General features: G+C 38.6%; 1 protein-coding gene across 3 annotated transcripts in view; it reads right to left on the bottom strand.

Moving 5' to 3' along the window:
* B3GNTL1 (UDP-GlcNAc:betaGal beta-1,3-N-acetylglucosaminyltransferase like 1) overlaps positions 1 to 14510 on the bottom strand; it is a 113376-nt gene extending 98866 nt beyond the window's left edge. Inside the window, exons 1-5 of one of the 3 annotated variants that reach the window (XM_027691483.1) lie at positions 14421 to 14493; positions 13936 to 14013; positions 9470 to 9586; positions 9252 to 9351; positions 4356 to 4420 (exon numbers count right to left, since the gene is read on the bottom strand). In XM_027691483.1, the coding sequence (XP_027547284.1) occupies positions 4356 to 4420; positions 9252 to 9351; positions 9470 to 9502 (198 nt within the window). In that variant the 5' untranslated portion in view covers positions 9503 to 9586; positions 13936 to 14013; positions 14421 to 14493. Of the gene's footprint in view, positions 1 to 4355; positions 4421 to 9251; positions 9352 to 9469; positions 9587 to 13935; positions 14076 to 14420 lie in introns of those variants that run through there. The other 2 variants (XM_027691481.1, XM_027691482.1) reach the window with 2 other exon arrangements.
* Positions 14511 to 16797: the final 2287 nt, after the last annotated feature.

The following is a 16797-nucleotide window of genomic DNA, read 5'->3' as shown; positions in this document are numbered from 1 at the left end:
ATCCTTACAGAACAATAAAAGCAAAGATGCCTTCAAGCACTTCTAGTTTGATTTTTCGGGGCTCATTAGTGATTCAGAAACGTGGACAACTCTTCTGGACAGAAAGGGTCTTCTAGTAATGGAGTTCATCACTACATCCACTTTGAGTAACAGCTTTATTTCAGTTTTTAAATCAGAGGATGAAATTCTCAAGGAATGGCATGTTAAACAACAGCAGAAACCAAACACATGAAGTCTGATCACAGCTTCATTTCCTAAGCTGTACAGGTGTTAATTTGAAAGGGAGAATATTTTAAAAGTTTCTTAGTGCCTGTAATATATATATATATTTTATATATATATATAAAATATATTTTTTTTTATATATATACATATATAATGACAACTAACAAGAAATCTATGTTTTCAAACCCAGCAGGTTATGGAGACAGTAAAACCAAGCAGCTCTGTTTATAACTGAATGTTATTTTGAAGGCTGAAACATTTAGCTGAGGTCCAACCTCCTTCCTCCGAGACCTTCATCAACAGCCCCTCGAGGAAGTGGGTTTGAACTTGAAACTCAAGGAACACATGAAATTTCACAGCAATTTAAAATTACCATTCCCAGCTTAAATCATACAAGCCAATCTCACAACCAGAAAGGCACAGGTCAGCAGCTGCCACTTAAACATGGGAATGTCAAATCCAGTGGTCCTGGATTCACTGTTGGTGAATAAAACTCAACTGTGTCCCCGTGGCATTTTCAGCTCTTAGTGGTGACATGGTTTAGAGTCACATCTTTGAACTGCCTGAGAATCTCTGGAATAGTGATACATTGCCAACAGAGCCTTTCAAAAGATTAAAACAAGCGTGTCAAGGACTCAAGTGAATATGACTGGCTCTGAAATACTGCAGGTCAAAAAAGGACACATTTTTATATTTCTCCTTTAACAATCCCCAACAACACACTGATTAAAGCTGAAAGAATTGGAAACTACACAGATGATTAAGATGAAATGAAAGCATGTTCCTTTTTAAAGAAGTACAGTTTTACACAAGTACAGGCATGTTTAAGTGGATGTCAAAGAAAACAGCAGTTCAAAGCAGCAAACAGGATTTTTAGTGTGAGAGTTCTGCTGTGCTGCAACTGGGGAAGTGTTTCTAACAAAGATGGCATGACCCCAGAGAACTGACAAACTACAGCTACAGCACAATGAAACTGGTAGATAAAGTCATAACTGCAGACAGTTTTAGGAGGGTAAAGCTAACACTGAAATATTTTGCATAATTAGCTCTCATTTCCTGATACTAGAAATGTTAAATATGAAAAGTTTGTGAAGTATCTTCAATTTTTCTACTTGTTTTCCCAGTGGGGAAAAAAATGCCTCAGTAGCTTAGAGGTGAAATCTGTAAGAACAACCATGGCAAAAAAACTGCACAATGGCTGTTAGTCAAACAGCTGCCACTTCATACTAGAATGGGCTGATCAAATTCTGACAGTTCTGAGCTCTGCAACCTTTTTTTTCCACATTTCTTCCCAGTTTGTTGTCCTCACAAATCTGCGTTGAGAGACATAACACAAGCAGCTTGACTCCAGCTGGAATGGCAAGCAAAACAGTCTCTCTGGAGCCAGTACTTCCAAAGATGCTCCCACATATGTTCCTACATCCTTTTACTCTGAGAAGACAAAGGAATGCACAAAGAGCCACCGTGTATTTCTCCACCTTTATGCAAAACTCCCCATTTTCAGCCATCCACCTCCAGCAAACCTGAAGCTGTGGCTGCACTTCTGAAGGTCAGTTCCCTGGCACTGCTGCAGCACATTCCAGAGGGCTGATATCAGCATTCCTTCCTAGAGAGCTGGATACTGGATTGGTGACTGCAATGAAGAAGGTAGGTGGTGTGTGGAAGCAGAGTTGTTAAACAGCTGGCAACATCTGTGTTTCAGCATTTATCACACAACATTGACCAGCTACAGCCAAAACATTGAGCAATTTTTAGACTTGGAGCGGTTTCCACAGTCATTTTATATCCTCCGATCTGTTTTCAGCAAAAGAAATGGTAGTCACAGGGACAGACAGCAGAAAATGCATTTAATTAATGCAAATTATTAATGCAAATAATTAATTTTGATATTTCTTTTGTATCGAGATTAAGCTTCTGATAGTTCAGAATGCCTCTGTTTTGAAGCAGAAATAAAAGTGCACAGAACAGAAAACCTTTGTAACTCCTCCCAAGCTTATCCACACTGTAAGTCATAAAATTCTCAACTCACTTCAAGTAGATCTTAATGATATTAAATATAAACTTATGCTAATGATACAAAATCATCACCTGTTATATTCCTTAGTAGTTGTAATTTGTTTCCCTGATGTTTTATTTTCCTGCATAGTTAGCCAGCAAATAGAAACAACACAGCAGCATGAAGATGTACACCACTTGGTAAATAACAAATGTAGAATTCTGAAGATATCACTGTAAAAATATGAATTAATTTCATTTAGAGAATTTAATTCTCTAGCTTGCTGCTTTTGATTTACAAACAATTAGACCTGTCTGGATTGAAAAGAAAGACTAACCTATAATTTGCCTCAGTAAATTATTTTGAGATAGAAGATATGAAGCTCCATGGGACAATGGTAGATTAATTTCTCATTCATGTACATGTGGCCTCAATTAATTTCAGTCAACATAAGTACATATGTAACTCATACAGACTGCCTGGAATGCCTCCTGCAATGTGGGATCTGTCCAAGCCTGGAATACCTGAGCTTTGGAAATCATAAGATCTGGGTTTTTTTTTTCATTTTAGGTATATAAACAGCCTCACTGACTCCAAACACAGGAGAGTTAAATCACTTGTATAGACAAAATGGCACTTGGGTTTGTGTCTGCCCAAGTAAAGCAAAAAGAACTTGATCCTGAGCTCATCCACCTCAGCACAACTGGCATCACTCCAATTAGTTCCTGGCATAATTTATAAGGTCCCTCCACTCTTGGATGACCTGCCCAGCCAGGTGACCAAAATCACATCAGTGGCTTTTGTGTTCCTCTTTCCTCAGCATGCTTTGTTTATGAAATGGACGCTGATGCTCAGTGCTGGATAGGAAATATTTACTTTTTGATGTCTGTGAAAACAACCTTTTCAAACCCCAGTAACTTGTACGTGTGATTGTGAGCTCTGTGTGTTCAATGGATGCTCAAAATTTTACTTCTGCCATACCCACATATACCCCTGTGCATCAGATACTGCATTTCAAAGCTTCACCTTCCATAAACTTATATACAAAAATTTACATGAAATACACTCTGTAAAACAAACAAACACACTCCCCCCAAACCAACAAACTATTAAATGAGGACAAATTCAAATAAACACATTTTACAAGGCACACTGAGCACAGTAATAACTTAACAAAAGCAAGAATAAAGGCCAAGAAAGCCACCTGCAAAATGTAATTTTTCAAATGGTACAAGATATTTCAGCTGCATTTCCTTGGGTCAGCAGAAATATAGTACCTCTAACCATGTCTTGCAACAGTATACTGAATAATTCACAGAATTTTAACACATGAACAACAAAAAATCCTTCTATCTAGTTGATACAGCCAACGGAGTTTGCAAACTGAAAGATTATCCCAATTAAAAGCTGAGTAAGGCTGTAGAGTTCACATCCCTGCTCTCATGACACTTTCTAACAAGCACAAACAATCACAATATTAAGTTGGACTGTACCTGAAAACCTCCCCTGTCAGCAGCCAGTTCACCCTGTCCCACACAGCCCCCAGTTCAGCTCCAGCTCAAAGGCTCAACCTCCAGGTGAAATGACAGGAGATCAGGGAGCCTGAAAGGTCCTGCTCCTCCTGCCTGATCCCAGGCACAGGCCCCTCTCCCCAGCTCAGCTCTGCACCCTCTGAAACCCTTCCCTGCACATTCAGCTGCACCAAGTCCGATCCTTATCTCTGGGTTATTGAGCTGAACGGCTCCACAGAAGGTATCCCACAAAGGACTGGGAAAAAAATTCAAGATGGAAGGTGAGACCTCTCCTGCTTTGCATCAAAAAGCCACAGATTAGCTCTTAGTTTCTCCTCAATACAATTTTCTGTAGAATGTGGGAAAGAAAAATCCTGAAAACACTTAAATACCAACCTGGCCCAGCCCTGCTCACACCAGCTTGTGGAATCTGATGTAACCAAAGAATGGTGTGAGGCTTTCTACAGGCTGGGAGACAACTTTGGAGCTATAAATAGTAACCAGCACATTTAACACCCAAACACCTTTAAACAGCTTTAAGGCAAATCAAACAATTAACAACTACATTAAAACCAATAAAATTATATCAACAAAACCAAGTTAGATGAAATGCGTTAACTTACTGAATCCAGAAAGCAGAGATAGGTTCCTGAACTTTGAATTACTGCTTGATTTTTAGCAAATCCAACTGTTGAGAAAACAAAGACAAAATTATGGGGTAGTTTTTACCATTGTATTTTTTTAAATCTTACTATTGTCAGGAACAGATGAAAGAAAATATGAGAATCAGTATCACAGAAAGTCCACGATTTTTCCATATTTAAAACAAGGTAATTTGTAAATATTTAAATAGGATGCCTACTTCAGTCTTCTTCTCTGAGTGATTATCAGCATTCTACCATCAAGCAGAATTAGAACACTTTTGCTGGCCCTCCATAAAGATATAATATGTAACACACATCTTGAGAAGTTCAGCTGTTTAGGTTTCACATCCAGAACCTCAGATCACTGAATCCCAGAATGGTTTGGGTTGGAAGGAACCTTTAAAGTCATCTAGCTGTTTAGGTTTCACATCCAAAACCTCAGATCATGGAATCCCAGAATGGTTTGAGTTGGAAGGAACTTTGTTCCAATCCCTGCAAAGAGCAGATGCTGAAACCCCTTGGCTGTATATACATTCACCTTTAGAGTCATAACAAATACCAACAAATCATAAAAGAGGCAAAGAAAGATCCAGAAACTGCTGTTCTTCCCATCAGGGGGACAGGTCCTCAGAAGGACTCAAAAATTAAGTTCTGTTCTGTGATGCTTGTTAAATATAAAGTCTGCAAACACAAAAACTTTAAGTGCCCTTTATGTAATGACATGTGTAATGCAGAGGGGAGCCAAAGCAGGACTGATTAGATACATACAAAGAGCACAAAGCTGGTTAATTTATACCACAACATGAAATACATCTGCAAGGCAGGAGTGTTTACCTGGGATAATTTCTGCTGGTAGACAAGGTTCTACCTAAGAACATTCTGAATTCTTCTCCTGGGTAGCATTATATGAAAAGATCAGACTGTATCCAGCATCATTCTGAAAAATTCCATATGAATTCCACTTGGTCACATATGTAACACTTCAGCTTTGAAGTATTTAATGGAAACAAGTCAGGGAATCCAGCAAAAGAGTGCCCTGACTTGCAAACCAAATGATGTGAAGATACACAATACAATATGGGAGTTTTATTCTTTAATGGGAAAACTGGAAATGTAAAGCCAGAAAATCCCACCATGAAGCAGAGGAGAATAATTTTAACTATCATTATCCCCAAAGTTTCAGATTTTGCATTTGAATAATGCAGACTTCTCTAATTCTCTACTCTTTTTATGTGATAAAGTTTAAGTTTGCTCAGGGAATAAACTTAACCGGGCTCAAAGGTTCCCTGAGCTGTAATGCACGTGCTCCTTGGCTATTTTGCTGAGTAGTCCAAGTACAGAAAAAGACTTATGACTGCATTTCTTGCTGCCTCCAAGGAACATTATGTCAACCACCACCAGAACACTGCTAATAAAGGCTCTTCCTTATAACTCTGTTACTCTTGTGCACTTTAATCCTCACCTTAACGTCTCTTCATCGTGGATTTCTTGGACTTATGATCTTACAGTTTATTTACACACTACCTTTTCTACACATATGAATATCTAATCTCACATATACAGTGACTCTCAGTCTCCTTCCTATTGGCAGTGAAAAAGCAGTTGGCAAAGACAGGAGCTGCCCCAACAGCAGAGCTGAATCCTGGCACGAGCAGTTTTTGTGGGAAACAACTGATTGCAACTCAGCAGGTCTGGACATGCCAAGCCAGCAAAACCCCAATACTGAGGAGGTCCCTACTAAAGCAAGAGGTAAAAGAACAGGACAGAAAAACAGGACAGAATTAAATTTGGCAACATCAAACAAATCAGTACCATCACACAACTCATACTTTACAGCAATTGCCAAGTGTAAAACAGCCTGTACTTACATTTCAATTAATTTCATTACCATACCCCAATATTTCAACCACCTTCAGTTGACAATAATGAAGGACAAAGAATCAAAATTGAAGGAAAAAAGTGAAGGAGATTCAAAAGCAACTACAAGATGACAATTTTTTGCTTGATAAGTATCTTACTCTATGAACTTCCTGAAATATTTCAGATCTCATTTTCAAATAAACCACTTTAAATAAAATCATGAAATATCTAGTATTTGTTATGAGAGAGAGTTGGAAAATATTTCTTTATCAGATTAAGACAGAACCATCCTGAAGTTTTCCAGCTATTTTTTAGAGAGGAGAGAAGAAAATACACATATTTCTTAAATTATTAATAAGGGAGATACAAATCCCCATAGAAGAAACTAGGTATTAAGAATTGCTTCACCACAACAAATTCTATGTTTGGCATGAGTAAAAAAATATCTTTAATATTACTCTACTGAACAAAATGAAATGTTTGTGCCAGGTCTCTGAGTTTTGTAAGGCCTGCTTACTTGGTGAAAAGAGCCTGTTACCATGGTTACAGCCATAAAAACTTAAGCCTCAGTGAGATATTAACATTCCTCACTCTTGGAAAGAAAAAGGTTTCCTTTTTTTAGGCAAGTGACCCTTTCTTTTTTTCTAGGTTCCCCCCCCCCCCTTTCCTTTACATGTTAGAAAAGAATCAGAAATAAATCCTAATCTTGTGTAAATAGTTGAAGATGTGAAGCCTGACTAGGACATTGTTTCTGTACCAAAGCATCTTCTTTTAAAGGCAAGACTCCTTACAGTTGTACCTAGTCCTTAACATAATAAAAGTAAATCACTGAAAGCAAACAAATACTATGGATTTCAAGTAACCTGCTCCTAAAATGTTACAACTGTGAAGGAAAGATGTCTTTGTTTTAATGGTGGCCTGAGAGTGACTTCCACATGAATGAGCTTTGTTTTTTCAGCCCAACTATGCATTTCATACTATTATTTAAAACAATGCTCACAGCTGCATCCCCCATCCCCAATTAATTAAAGATCTGCTCAGGTTGCAGCTACACCAACGCTGAGAAATGCATGTTAAGCCAAAATATAACCTGACATATCCCTAATGGCACAATGTACTTGGAATTCACAACAGGAACTCATTTTTAGGTTCAGTTTCCTGAAGTGCAAAGGTGAACTGAAGTCAGAATTCTAACATAAGTTGTTATCAGAGCATCGTGTCTGTGTGTTCTGGCAAACTAAAAACTAGTTTATACACAACTGATACAGCACTCTATAAGCAACAAGACTTCAGACATAGAAAATGTTTATAAAAATGGAAAAGATGTTAACACAACACGATAGTATTAACAAAAACATTACTAACCAACCAAGTATCATAATTAACAACCTCTGGGATTATTCTTTGACTTGAGAAATTGCAACCTTCTTAGCTTCTAGATCATCAACTACTAAGAGAAGTGAGATTTGAAAGGAGATTGATCACCCCCAGTGGAGGGAGGGAAAAAAAGAAGACAAATTTCCAGGAATACGAGTAATTCTTGACATTGCTCAATTCCAGCTGTATCAGTGGCCCAAAAGAGAAAAATTCCCTCTACAAACCCCGTCTGCCTTTTCTCATCACCAGCCCAATAATGCTAATATTGCAAGCTGCACTGTCAAAACAACACCAGTTCATGCTAGAGATACTAAAATACTAAAAATATTTATAGTAACAGTTACGCTGTGTTACTTCAGTACTGCTGGGTCTCACAACTATTTAAAACCAGCTGTAAAGTCTACAGTCAGATAAATGACAGTAAATAAAGCCCAGGGCCTATACCAGGTTGTAGATTAATTCAGTGCCCAAACTCTCAATTTATTTGCATGTTTCAACTGGGGATGAAAATTAAACCTCCTGAAACAGAACTGGGTTTTTGCATAGGAGGATCATTTTGAAGAGACTCTAATAAACCTTGGTTTCTCTCCACTTACAAAAAGGGTATTTAGTTAAAAAGCAGAAACTGTCCAGCTTTTGGTATTACAGTGTTTCCAAAGTGTGACTTCTAAGCGAGATAACTTGAAAGACACAAATTTGGACCAGTTTTATAACAATTCCTACCTGTCTACTCATTGCAACAAAGTCCAGAATGACAGAAACATTAGTTCCACAGCTCCCCTACAAAATGTGAGCGCACTGTTCCTGCTTTGTCCTGCTGTTCTCCTCCACAGACATGATCTTCCAACTTCAATGTCACTCAACAGCAGCTTCTTCAAAGAGCAACAGGCTTGTATTTCTATTTTACATTTTAGGAAGCTTTTGTGCTAAAAAACCCTAAAGATAAACCAACCAAATTAAGCAAAAGAAAATCTCTTGCAGAGATTTGTTTGTAATCTCCTGCAGCGGGTAAATGTGATTCACATGAGCATGTAAATCAACAGGGAATCACACCACACACGTTATCTGGCAGCTCAGTAAACACACTGGGTTAGTCCTCTGAGTGAATACTTAGGAGTTTAGTGAGAGCTTTTAGCTCAATCAAAACTATTCTGAAACCTCTGTTTATATTTGATCATCAAAGGGATCAAAATTGTAATTTTTTTTCTATTTCAAGGCCTATTTTACAAGACTGAAAGAAATGCATACACTTTTTAAATCTTTATGTACAAAATCTTACATTTCTTTTTTCTTAAAACCCATCTCCTGAAGATAAATCAGATATCAGAAAGCCACAGTAAAACTGTAAGCATTAACAACATTGTGTACACTATAATTAAACAAAATTCTTTTGCAGAGTAGAGCACAAGTGCTAAGCCAAGTTCTTCTTTCCTGGACATATAAACAAATTCTACACATCCCAAACCAACAGGGCCAAGTTCTAAACTGGAATGAGTTTTTGAAGGGAGAGCTCTGGAAAACAACGTGGCTTTTTTCCATTGCAATGCAAATGGCTACAAGGACACTTTTCAAACTAAAACCCAGAAGGTGCCTGCAATAAAAATCTAATTCTCACAAAATCTCTATTAAGTTACATACCACCTCGAGGTTCAGAGGAATCATTACTCCCAATGATTACTGGAATCCCAACTTCTTCCAACTTGATCTTCCATTTTTCAATTATTTCAGCTGACCCATCCTAGAAAAAATAATGACATAGATGCAGCTATTTTAGGTTGCATGGTGAACTAAACCAAAAATTCCTGTCAGAGACAGTATTTACTTGGACACTATTTTAAGGAAGGTCTGAAACGTACCTTACTGGCATCATTAAAAATTGACAGCTCCATGGTTCCTTCAAAATCTTGTTCCCAAACTGACTTTAAGCATTCATCTAACCAGCATTCACTGTTGTGAACAGGCACAATGACAGACTACAAAAAAACCAAACAAAAATCCACGTGCATGTCAGTAAGCACTATTTTTGTTTACTTACAGTGTAAGAACATTTATTAAAAAGGGGAAGTGCCAGATCCTTCTGAAACTAACTTTCACCCAAAAATGCATCTTAAAAACATGCAGGCAAAGAACCCTTATTTTCATTATAAATATATGATTTGCTTTTTGCTCTATCGAAGCTTTTTTGAAAAATTTCTTTGAGTTCTACAAGATGGTTTTGGTAGAAGTCCAATAGGAGAGACCACTGAACCAAATCCACTAAAAAAAGCCATCAGTAACACCATCCTAACCTGTTTATGGTATTCCTGCATTTCTTAAGGCACTCTTTACTTCTGTCTTCCATTAATACATCTTACTCTTTAATTTTTCTTTAAACATACTACCTCATTGGAAATGCTCAAATATGGAGCCTGGACTTTCGGGCTCGAGCCAAGTTTCTAAAAATTATTCAATCTACAAGTGCTCTTAAGCACATTAGAAGTTGCTGTATGATGTAGTTCCATACTCTGCCATCCCAATTGCAGGTTTTCCTTTTATAGCCTCTTGGTTCAGATGTGCACACAAAACAGGAAAACCTATCTGAGACATTTTAAAGTTGGTTACAAATCAGAGATGAGGGGTTTCTCTGTTCAGTTACTCCCCACTGTTTTAATTATCCCCAAAAAGCCAACAACCCCCAAAATTCTGTCAGGATCTGAAAAAAAAGAACATATTCCTTTCACAGAATTCCAAGTGCTGAGGAATTAGCCCAGTAAAACACTGGCTATGTTTGTAAAGGGAGAGCCCAAGCCTGTACCTGTTAAAATCGCTGATAGATGAGGAACTTAAGGGCCTAAGTAACTCATAAAAAGTCTCAGGGGACATTTCAAGAAGTCCCTAGAAACAGAACTTAAACTCCTTATTGTGTGGGGTAACCATAAACACATGGTTGGAAGAAAGAGAGGATTAGTCCCTATTGTAAGCAGGCGAGAACCTCAGGAAACAAAATACTGGAGGGATCCTGAAATTGAATTATTCACGATTTAGTGCGATGTGAGCACATGTAAATCGTGTGGATACACACAGATGAATATATTAGTAGGCAGATTTTTAGGCACTGAGGAGCACAGGTAGGACAGAGCAGGATGTATGGGACAATAATTAACAATATTTCACTGCCAAATAAAATAGTAAACCTGCCTAAAATGAATGAACCTCCCGATCTTTGGCAGGATGATGTAGCAGGTGAAAGGGCTAGTTAAAAGAAGTAGAAGGAAAACTTTCTAAAATTTTAAGCAAAGTAGGCCTTTTACTTGTGTTTTGGAGAGATAAATAAAAAAAATAAGGAGAAACAAAACAAAAAAACAGATAAATTGATTACCCAATAATTATAACACACAGACACAAAAGATTATTTCAGAACTGTCTCTGGTTAGTACTTTGAGACTACAAAATAGCCACAAATCTGAGATTCTAAACTAATATTCAATTTACTCAGGATTTTAATATCCTTTGTGTCAAGATGGCAATTAAAATGCAACCTTACACATTCATGAATAAGGTACACACATTAATGAATCTAACATACTTATTCAGGAAAAAAGGGTTCCACAACTCTTTCAATGACAACATAAACTTTGTACTGTTTTGTACATCCAGAAAAATCAGTTATTTTTTAATTTGTTTTCTGATTCACTCAGTAAAAATTTGACTACACCATCACAAATGAGCTTGCCGTCGGCTTGAGAACTGGAACTTCTTTGCTTTTTTTCCATAGTGAACTCCTGTTTTAAGTCAGAACAGCAGTGCAAAATAGCAATACAATGTTTAACCTCCCTGTTCAGTTTGAACTGAAAGCAGAAAACCCCAGTACTTACATACAGCAGATATAAAACAACCCGTAAACACCTGCTGGCTCTGAGGTGCTCTGAACTCGACATAATAACACATAATATATTACTATGCTCCTGAACACATTACTGAGAGCAAATTCTACTTCCACAGAACTATGCCCACCATGCAGAGCTGCCAAACTAAGGTACAGAGCTGAACTGCTGATGACACCTCTGTGTAAAACCTGAAAAAACAACAAATCCACACAAATAACTGCACTCAGAAATATGATGAACATACCAGAGCACTGCTGATGTTGTTCACTGGAGTTTCCTCAGGTTCCACCACTCTTGCTCAGCTTACTGGTTTTCTGTGTTTACTTTTATTTTAAGCCAAGGATGAATCAAAAATCTAAACTTTCATTTCTCCCTAGTCCATTACTACATTTGTACTTAAGTGTTGCAGTTGGCACCTGTGCTGAACTGGGCCGTCATAAATTGGCCTTTATCTTCCTCTGTCACAACAATTCAACCTCCCTAGATCATTTAAAGAGGGAAAAACATGAACCAGGGCACTATTTCACTTTGCATTCTCATGGCAAAAATACCAGCTGGTAGTAACTTCAAGAAACTGTGTCTGCTTCTTCTGTCCCAAAACAAGATCAACTACAGTTCTATCACTGCTGACAAACCCTGTCTCCAGGGAGAAATACAAACCTTGCTAAGGAAATCACTAAAAGCAGGGATAAGGGAGACCTGGAATACAGTTTTCCCAGTGTCCTTTTGCTGCAGCTTATGCCAACATTCCCAATTCCAGCACAGGTGATTTATTCCAGGTCTTTGTTCATATATTTGAAGACTGTTACCATAATAGTGAACGACAGAAATATGTGTAAAGCTCTCTCAAATCAATTTTGAGTATTTGGGACATAAATTGCAAACAACTAATGTATTTTTATCGATATAAGATCATCTGAGTGGCGACTGAGTCAGAATGACCATTTCATTAGCTGGGACTGATTTACAGCAGCATCAGCAGAGGAGGAGTTTCATGGCCTATGAGCCAAGAGCGACTCTTGAAACACAGAGCTGTGAATCAAACCTGGATTTGAGCACTGTGACACTGCCTGGGTTTCCCTGAACTTCTAGAGTGAGATCTGAAGTGATTTTGGCTATTTTTAGCCATGTAGTTTTGCTATCACTGAGCTGAAGAACAATTCTTGGCTTCACTGCAGAGTGAATTTCGTATGGCAAAAATGACCCAATGTGAAATGGGTAACAAGTGTTTCAATCCCCTTCGTCCACAAATGTATCACTCAGGCCAAAAACTCCCTCCCCTCCCCGAGCTAGACCACTGAAAAACAAAACATCAATCACAAAACTGAAGAGGAGGAAGGTGAGGTTTTAAATAAAAAATAAAGTTGTCAGAAACTGTGCAGCTGAATGTTCTGCGATGTTTTTGGTCTCACCATCACCCTCCAAGAATGTGGATGACAAACAACTCCAAAGGGAGAACTTTCAGTTTCCACCAATTTCAGTTCAAGCAGGTTCCTACCTACCCCCCAGTGTGGAAAATAACTCTGGAAAAGCATTTTAACACTGCTGAAAATGTATACAAGTCGTAACTGCTATTTTTCAATGAAGTTTTCCTATGAGCCATTATTCCAAACTATTTCCAAACTCAGGGCTGTTGGTGGAAACACACCAGCTTTGTCAAATCTCATATGCGGGATACTTTAAATTAAATTAATTTAAATTAACCCAGAGAGATTTTCAGGCCACAAACTTTGACCTGCCTTTAGGATCTGAGACTCTGTGATGTTGTTCATCATTTTTACTTGCCCGTTGATTTGTATGTTATTATTTTTCAGGCATTTGCCAGACTAACCTTAAATTGTTGCCAAACCCCATCAGCTGTGTGTGTATAAATTTCACAGATGTAACAGACATATAAATGTTTGTGTATGCTTTAATTATATATAAATTTTTTATATTATATATATAATTTTAACAGATATGTATAATTTTAATAAATGTAATAACAAAATGAATACTTTTATATATCTTTATTATATAATTTCTACAGATATGTATATATTTAATAAATGTAACAGCAAAACTAATCTTTATATATATGTTTATTATATACTGTCTACAGATACGTATAAATTTAACAAATGCAACCAAAATTAATCTTTATATATATATCTTTATTATATATGGATACATGTAGATATAGAGACATAGAGATATACATATAGATATTTACAAAGATTACATATAGATAGATATCTCTATATGGATATATCTATATATTATATATATATAGATATGTATATTATATATAGATATATAGATATCTATATAGATAGATATCTATATATAGATAGATATCTCTATATAGATAAATAACTCTACATAGACAGATATATACATATATTATAGGTAGATATATATCTATACAAACATATATTTGAATATACATCTAGAAATATTATATATCAATAACATACTTTCCCGCCTGTCCTCTAACCACATTTTTTACTTGCAACTCCCCAGCCTGCACTTGATCCTAAATGCTGTGTTCAGCACTTTTAAAAAAAATTCGTAATATTCTTTAATAATCAATATTGTATAGAGTTATATATATATATTTGTATATATGTTTATATATAGTTATATAGAGGTAGAGACATAGAGAAGAGATAGAGACATATATAGAGATATGTGATATATTTATATATATTTTTAATTTTTATATTTATATTTAATATTTATTTATATATAGTATATATAAAAATATATATATACAAAATATTTTGTTACGGTGAATAACCAAAGCAGAAAGCGTTGCAGGAATATTTCCCCACTCTCTCTCCCACCCCCGTGCCCCACCTGTGGTGCCGCAGACTCCGATCGGGGGGAGCCCCGGTCCCTCCCGAGCCCCCTCACCCGGGGACCCCCGGCCCTGCCCCGTCCGCCCCCGGCCCTCACGTACCACCTGCACGGGGGGCTTGGGGGTCACCCCCGGCCCCGGCCCCGGCCCCGCCATCGCTCCCGGGGCCGAGGAGGAGGAACAACCATAGAGACGGGCCGGGAGCGGCCGGAAGAGACAGCGCCCCCCGCGGCCGGGAGGGCCCGGGGAGAGCCACGGCCCGGGACGGGACACTGGGCCCTGGAAGGGACTGTGAGCTTTGGAAGGGACCCTTGGCTTGGGAAGGGACCCTTGGCTTTGGAAGGGACCCTTGGCTTGGGAAGGAACCCTTGGCCTTGGAAGGGACCCTGAGCTTTGGAAGGGACCTTCGGCTTTGGAAGGGACCTTTGACTTTGGAAGGGACCCAGAGCTTTGGAAGGGACCCAGAGCTTTGGAAGGGACCTTGAGCTTTGGAAGGGACCCTGGGCCTTGGAAAGAACCCTTGGCCTTGGAAAGGACGCTTGGCCTTGGAAGGGACCCCCGGCCCGAGGCTGCTCTGCCCCAGGCTCTAAAGTGCCTGGTTGTGGAGCTCCATATCTTATTTCTGAACAAATTTATTATAGTTTTATATTATTTATGGTATTTATTTATTCCTCAATAAATGCTGCCATTTATATTTTTTATGATGTTTATTTATTCCTCAATAAATGCTACCGTTTATATTATTTATCGTATTTACTTACTCCTCAATAAATGCTGCCCGCTGTCCTGTTTGCTGATTACACTTTTTTTTTTTACTTTTATCTCCCTGGTTTGTGCTTTCCTTGGTCTGAAGTACTGTGTTCCGTGCTTTTTTTTTTCTTATTTTTTAATAACAGTTAAAAAAGAGAAAGTTGTCAGTGGTAATGATGTCATTATCATAGATTGACGGAATTATAGAATGTTTAGGGGTTGGAATGGAACCTTAAAGACCGTTCAGTTAGTTCCACCCATGGGCAGGGCCACCTCCCACCTGACCAGATTGCTTGAGGCATTATCCATCACAGAATCACAGAATATTTAGGGTTGGGAGGGACCCCTGGGGATCACCCAGTCCAAACCCCTGCCCAGGCAGGGTCACCTGGAGCAGGTGACACAGGAACACATCCAGGTGGGGTTGGAATGTCTCTAGAGAGGGAGATTCCACACCCTCCCTGGGCAGCTGTTCCAGGGCTCTGCCACCTCCATGAAAACAGGTTTGTCCTTATGTTGAGGTGGAACTTTTTATGTCTTAGTTTATGGCCATTGCTCCTTGTCCTGTCACTGGGCATCACTGACAAGAGTCTGGCACCATCCCCAACACCCACCTTGGAGATGTTTGTATGGATTGATGAGATCCCCTCTCAGTCCTCTCCAGACTAACCAGGCCTAGCTCCTGCAGTCTCTCCTCATCAGAGAGATGCTCCAGACCCCTCATCACTGCCAGGGATGGAGCATCCAGAACTTCCTTGGGCAACCTGTTTCAGTGTCTCACCACCCTCAAAGTAAAAAATTTCTTCCTAATATCTAACCTAAATTTCCCCTCCTTCAATTTGTACCCTTTACTCCTTGTCCTATGGCTACGGTTCCTGACTAAGAGCCCCTCTCTGGCTTCCCTGTAGGCCCCTTCAGATACTGGAAGGTATTTTGATATATACTGGAAGATATTATCAATAATTTACTTACTGAAACTATGATTGTGCAACTACTTACTCCCTTGAAAGCATTCGCAGCTAAAAAGAATCTCAGGACCAGGCCCTGTACAACAACCTATTCAGAGAATTTTTAAAATTTACACAAAGCAATCTTTGTTGAGCAAAATCCTGAGATTATCCCTTGTTTATCTGAAGAGCCTGTTAAACAGCCAGACAATTCAAGGAGCAAACAGGGCAGAGTTATCTTAAAATGCTGGTTGGCACGCACATCCGAGAACTGAGGAGGTGAGTGGGACAGCCAGGCAGTAATTCACCCTCGGAATCTATTTCAAATTATCTACACAGCTTCTCACCAGCCAGCCCCAGTTTAATCTCTCTGTGAACGGCGCTGTTAAATATGATCATTTCTGTTCCTGGCGACGAAGGCTGCTGGCACTTTTATGTTGCCTGCATGCCTTGCTTTATCTAAGAAAGTGTAGCAGAGTATTGCTTTACTCACCCTAAACCAAACAAAAGTCCCAGTCAGGGACAGTGCCTCATTATGAGAAGGAAAATGCAGAGCAAAGCCCTTCCCTGAGGAAAATACAGACCCAAACAAACCCACCAGAAATGTTTTCTAAGTTATGTTCTGTAGCTGACCACAGAAGGTAATTAAATACAAATTTCTGCTTAGAATGTGATTTCATTTGAGGTGGGTTTGGACAGACTTTTAAAGGTCCACGAGCATGTGGAACCTATTCCATGGGATTTTCAGGGCAACCTAGGCAGCTAATGCCCATTATGAGAGC

The sequence above is a fragment of the Neopelma chrysocephalum genome, unplaced genomic scaffold (assembly GCF_003984885.1).
Source record: "Neopelma chrysocephalum unplaced genomic scaffold, ASM398488v2 Primary Assembly neopelma1_84, whole genome shotgun sequence".
Taxonomy (NCBI): Eukaryota; Metazoa; Chordata; class Aves; order Passeriformes; family Pipridae; genus Neopelma; species Neopelma chrysocephalum.
This window is presented reverse-complemented; position numbering and strand designations above follow the sequence as displayed.